Source organism: Phymastichus coffea, unplaced genomic scaffold (genome assembly GCF_024137745.1).
Source record: "Phymastichus coffea isolate CEN01 unplaced genomic scaffold, Cenicafe_Pcof_1.1 PCOF00116, whole genome shotgun sequence".
Taxonomy (NCBI): Eukaryota; Metazoa; Arthropoda; class Insecta; order Hymenoptera; family Eulophidae; genus Phymastichus; species Phymastichus coffea.
Window position 1 is genome coordinate 742879 of NW_026706927.1, and position 6230 is coordinate 749108.

The 6230-nt window shown below is 30.5% G+C and overlaps 1 protein-coding gene across 1 annotated transcript; it reads left to right on the forward strand.

Annotated features, from left to right (window-relative positions):
• Positions 1–295: 295 nt before the first annotated feature.
• Positions 296–5375, forward strand: LOC131670834 (pre-mRNA-splicing factor syf1 homolog). The gene is made up of 15 exons (XM_058946801.1): positions 296–522; positions 597–745; positions 830–1151; positions 1221–1520; positions 1607–1748; positions 1830–1981; positions 2104–2324; positions 2462–2624; positions 2718–2831; positions 2894–3056; positions 4236–4345; positions 4431–4634; positions 4702–4921; positions 5001–5171; positions 5252–5375. Exons 1-15 carry the CDS (start codon positions 460–462, stop codon positions 5320–5322), a joined length of 2565 nt encoding a protein of 854 aa, XP_058802784.1. The 5' UTR covers positions 296–459; the 3' UTR covers positions 5323–5375.
• Positions 5376–6230: the final 855 nt, after the last annotated feature.

A 6230-nucleotide genomic window follows, 5' to 3' on the forward strand; every position in this document is an offset into this window, starting at 1 on the left:
GTTTATTTGTAAATTATGTGTAAAATAATGAAATGGCCACTTGGAGAACTTCTAGCTTCCTCTCCTACATGTATATTACTCAATTAGAATGGGAATAACAATGGGGTTACATTCTCTTCTGAATCAGAATTTTTTTTAATTTCCTTATAGCGATGTAAAGATTAATCGGTTTAAAGCATTACATTCGTTGATTCACAGATGCGAGGGTCGCGGATTTTCCCCCTCCTTGTCTTTGCCGCCCGAGTCGCGATCCGGCATGCAGTTCATATTGTGGCCGCTAGGCTGCCATCGCAGTTCCATATCTATGTATGCTGATGTATGCATATGTTGACCATAACATTACACAGTTGTTTCTAGCCTTAAAATTATTACTTGAAGAAGTCTACAATTATTGTTTGTTTACAGTAAAAGAACATGTACAATTGAATTATCGTCAATTAAAGTTAATAAGTCAACCCAATGGTTGTTTCCTGTGAAAACCAACTCGGTTGCTTGAAAATGGCTGATCAGCATTATATATTTGTAAGTTTAGCTGGTCCATTTTCGTTGTTTGGAGCAACATTTGGTATTTAATGAGATTAATTGTTGATTTTTAGAATGAAGAAGACTTACCTTACGAGGAAGAAATACTTCGGAATCCATACTCCGTCAAACATTGGCAGCGATACATTGACCACTTGAAAAATACAAATAGTCCAAATTTAAATGTAGTTTATGAACGTGCTCTCAAAGAACTACCTGGAAGGTAATAAATTAGTACATAACTATTTTTATTGTTTCCTATATCATTAATTAGGGTATTGTTAATGATAATTATATATTTTTTCAGTTATAAACTATGGTACCAATATTTGAAGCATAGGGTAAATCAAGTGAAAGATCGTTGTATCACAGATCCTCTGTATGAAGTTGTCAATAATGCTTTTGAAAGAGCCCTTGTATTTATGCATAAAATGCCTCGCATATGGATAGAATATTGTACTCTAATGGCTGATCAAGGATGCATTACTCGTACTCGTCACATCTTTGATCGTTCCCTCAGAGCGCTTCCAATTACACAGCATCATAGAATATGGCCATTATACATAGAATTTGTAAAAAAACATAATGTGCATGAAACTGCAATTAGAGTATTTAGAAGATATTTGAAGGTAATTGAGTCTTGTGACAGCCTAAACAAATTATGAAAGATTTTTCTAAAATGTTCTAATTTGTTGCAGCTTGCACCAGAAGAAACCGAAGAGTATATTGAATATTTAATTTCAATTGATAGGCTAGATGAAGCAGCAGTGAAACTTGCTTTTATTGTTAATGAAGAAGACTTTGTATCGAAACATGGAAAGTCCAAGCATCAGTTATGGAATGAACTTTGTGAGTTGATTTCTAAAAATCCTACAAAAATAAAATCTCTTAATGTTGATGCTATTATCAGAGGAGGATTGAGACGATATACAGACCAAGCTGGACCTCTTTGGAATGCTCTAGCTGATTACTATGTTCGTAGTGGTCTTTTTGAAAGGGTATATCATCCATTTTGTTTCATTGTTTATAATAAAAAAATAAAACTCTTCAGCAACTGATTATGAACTAACTGTTTTATTTATAGGCAAGAGACATTTATGAAGAGGCCATTCAAACAGTTACAACAGTGAGAGATTTTTCTCAAGTTTTTGATGCTTATGCACAATTTGAAGAATTAAGTCTGAAAAAGCGAATGGATGAAGCTGCAGCAGATCCTAAAGAAGATGGTATGATTCATTTTTCATTTAATACTTTTTTATCACAATTATCCAATAACTTTAAGTTAATTTTTTATTCTTTTTTTGCAGATGACATAGATTTAGAATTACGTTTGGCAAGATTTGAGTATTTGATGGAGAGGCGGTTATTGTTGTTGAATTCAGTGTCATTGAGACAAAATCCTCATAATGTTGTAGACTGGCACACAAGAGTTGAGTTATATGAGGGTCAACCTCATGAGGTAAGCTTTTTCAAGTCATAAAATTTATCAGTTGTTTTAACAAATTATTTTTGCCAAATAGTTAACGAAAATTTAATTCATGATTGGAATAAATTGTTACTAACTTACAATTATTTTTTTAGATTATTAACACATATACAGAAGCTGTTCAAACAGTACAGCCACATTTAGCTGTGGGAAAATTGCATAGCTTGTGGGTGGCATTTGCAAAGTTCTATGAGAAAAATGATCAAATAGCAGATGCCAGAACTGTATTTGAAAAAGCAGTTTTAGTACCTTATCTGAAAGTAGATGATTTAGCTCAGGTTTGGTGTGAGTGGGCAGAAATGGAAATTAGACATGAGTAAGGGCCTAATTTTACTTTTACTTTTTTGTAAACTATAATTTTCTTTGAACTTGCGATATTATTATTCAGTTATTGATAAAAATATGTAATTCTATGAAAGTTTATTTTATTGTGAATATATTTTTATTTTTCAGAAACTTTACAGAAGCATTGAGACTTATGCACCGAGCCACTGCAATGCCATCGCGAAAAGTTGCTTATCACGATGAAACTGAATCTGTTCAAATGAGAGTATATAAATCATTAAAAGTTTGGAGTTTATATGCTGACCTTGAAGAGAGTAGAGGCACCTTTAAGGTAAGTAAACTTTAACAATTAAAGTGGCTAAAATTTTTTGGTTTCAATGAAAATTAATAGATATAATTCTCTTATTATTTAACTATTGTTCAGACTGCTAAAGCTGTGTATGATAAAATAATCGATTTGAAGATTGCAACGCCTCAAATTATTATCAATTATGGCTTGTTTTTGGAAGAAAATAACTATTTCGAAGAAGCGTTTCGGGTAAGAAATAATAATTTTCAAGCTATATTTAAAATAATTACAATAAAAATTGTTCAACCTAGGCGTATGAAAAAGGCATTGCGTTATTTAAGTGGCCCAACGTTTTTGATATTTGGAACACATATCTAACAAAGTTTTTGCAACGATATGGTGGATCGAAATTGGAGAGAACTCGTGATCTATTTGAACAATGTCTTGAAAATTGTCCGCCCAAATATGCCAAAGGTAAATTTTCTTTAATTGCGATGGAGCATTAAGGATATTCTCTTGCTGAATGGTGGTTCCCAGTGGTGAATCCGCGCAACGAAAAGAGCACTTTTTAAATTAATTTCGCCATTATTATAACAGTTATTGATATATTGAAGTAAAAAAATGTGAAGATGTTATGGTCTAGTTTCTTGTAATCTTATTCGATTTTTGCTAAGTATATTTGTTTATTTATAAAAAATTATAACCTCGAAAGTTAGGAAATATGTAACTTTGATCGATAAGTTTTACGAATTTTCGAAATTTCAAATTTTTTTATTACATGGTTTGTCTCAAGTATGTATATATCAATTTTTGTTCATATTCATGAACAAAAATTGTAGAAGTGATTTTGTAATACGGTTTCGTGCTGTGGCACCGATTTTTAAAGATGTTATTGTTAATAACTTTAAAAAAAGACCGCTATCTATATTTGTTAAAACATCAATTACTTCAGAATTGAATAAGCTCTATTTTATGAAAGTTTTGTGAAATTTTAATGAAGCTTTGCATATTGTTTATAAGTTAGAAAATCGAAAAATATTGGTTTCTATGTATTTTTCTATAAGAAGTGAAATTTTCTTATTTACTTTTGAGAAACAATATAGAAAACTTTAGAATTTCGTAAAACTTTCACATATTCTGTTAGAAAGCAATTGATGTTTTAAAAAATCAAGGTAGCGATCCTTTTTCAAAAGTTATTAACAATAATATTGTTAAAAATCAGCGCCAAGGTGCAATGCCGTATCATTAAATCACTTCTACAATTTATTTAATAAATATTAAAACTTTGTATTTTATATATACATACTTGGAACGTTGACAAACAATGCAATAATGAAAAAATTTGAAATTTCGAAAAAACGGAACAGACTTTTGTGGATCAAAGTTACATATTTTCTAACTTTTGAGGTTCTGATATTTTATAAATAAACAAATGTTCTAAATACAAATTGGATAAGACTATAAGAAACTAAGTAATAAGAAGAGTATCTCCAAATTTTTTTACTTCAATGCATTTTTCAATAATTTTTTTAATAATAGCGAATCGAATATGAAAAGTGCTATTTTCATTGCACGGAGCCACCAATAGCAAGAAAACGTCCTTAAGTAAAAAAGTTAGCGTGCTAAAATGTTCGCTTTTATTTTTTTTTTTAGCATTGTACCTCCTATACGCTAAATTGGAAGAGGACCACGGTCTGGCTAGGCACGCAATGGCTGTGTATCAACGTGCAACAAATGCAGTTTTACCAGAAGAACGTTTTGAAGTACATATGCTATAAATATGAAATAATTTTGTGAAATCAAAATATTTATTATTCCTATTAATATTTACTGTAATATTTTTTGCAGATGTTCAATATTTATATTAAGAAAGCCGCCGAAATTTACGGTGTTATCAAGACGAGACAGATTTACGAGAAAGCAATAGAAGTTCTCAATGAGGATAGCACTCGCGAAATGTGTCTGCGCTTCGCGGAGATGGAAACAAAGCTAGGTGAAATCGATCGCGCGAGGGCTATCTACGTGCATTGTTCTCAAATTAGTGATCCTAGAGTGAGCATGACAAAATGTTGAAAATTAAGTTTATGTAATTAATTGAATTATTGATTTGTCATTTTAGGTGACTAATAAGTTTTGGCAAATATGGAAGGAGTTCGAAGTGAGCCATGGTAACGAAGATACAATGCGAGAAATGTTAAGAATAAAGCGAAGTGTCCAAGCAATGTACAATACGCAAGTCAATATGATGAGTGCTCAAATGTTGAATAGCTCTATTAGTCAGGCGCAAGATCCGATAGATGCTATGAAAATTCTCGATAGCAAAGCTGGAGAAGCAATACGTGCGTACATCGTGCTTTATTTTATGTCATTGTTTTGTATCAAACATCAAAAAATCTAATATGAAAATTCTATTTGCAGCAAATGATGTCATCCGCCCAACTCAAACAATCAATTTTGTACGGGGAGTCACCGAAGGAGGGGCAAAAACAGACGGACGCGTTGTTAATCCGGATGAGATTGATATCGATATGGATATTGACAACGAAGACAATGAAAACGCAAGTGAAAATGGTGAAGACATAGAAGAAGGTAAAATTCATTAAAAATTAACTATTCTTTTGTACATTATCATAAAACTTTGTTATCTTTTACTAAATAAAATGTTTTAGATGTTCCGGTTGAAAAACAGCTCATACCCAACCAAGTGTTTGGAGGATTGAAAAATGACGAGGAAGATTAATAGAAGAATTTGTTAATAGATGTAAATGCATTAATATAATTTTATAATACAACTTTAAATAAGTGTATTCAATTAGTACCCTGCCACTTTCGTTAAACTAATACTAATACTGATACCAATACTAATAATAATAATCTATTACGTAATTTATCAATTGATGGCAATCGTCTTATTAAATTTACTGAAAAGATTAGCATTATAATATTAAATAAAATGTCACAGAATTAATTTTTTTTCAGTTTGTTAAAACGTTATTTTATATTTTATATTTTTATTTTGTTTTTTTATAAATGAATCTATCTCTGACTAACTTATAAAAGGAAGAAAATTGTTTTTTTTACATTGAACATCTACAATGGAAATCTCTGGTAACATAAAAATGAAGGTACGTTTATAAAAAATAAATTTAACTAATTTTTAACTATTTTTTTAAAAATTGTTTATTAATAATGTTGGTTAAATTGTGAAATCATTTTGGTGCGTATTCATAGGTCGACAAATGCATAAACTATGTCAACAAATACTATGTTTCCAGTGATTTCTCTTATCATTCATTAGTGGGTTTTATGCAAAAATAAACAATTATTTAAATTGAATAATCAAATATATTGAAGCTGTAAAGAATAATTCAACGTGTACCATCACCATGATTACTTCTTAAGATTTGACATAATTCGTCGAGTCTTTTCGTTCATTATATTATTAAGAGTAAACACTCGATATGAGAATGTTAACGCCGCTCAAATAACTGTATAAAGTACATTGTCACGTGATCTAATATAACAAAATATTGATTTTTATTTTTTTTTTATTGCGAAAAGATTAGTAGCGGTACATACATTTATACAAACTTATTCGTCCAAAATACTAAAGGTAGCAGGTTAAATTATGGAAGACATCGCTGCGAA

Bases quoted from the DNA above. Each gene is read 5' to 3' on its own strand.
- LOC131670834 (XM_058946801.1), top strand. From the start codon at position 460: ATGGTTGTTTCCTGTGAAAACCAACTCGGTTGCTTGAAAATGGCTGAT. The intron at 746-829 runs GTAATAAATTAG...ATATTTTTTCAG, and splicing joins CTCAAAGAACTACCTGGAAG to TTATAAACTATGGTACCAAT. The intron at 2,625-2,717 runs GTAAGTAAACTT...ACTATTGTTCAG, and splicing joins AGAGTAGAGGCACCTTTAAG to ACTGCTAAAGCTGTGTATGA.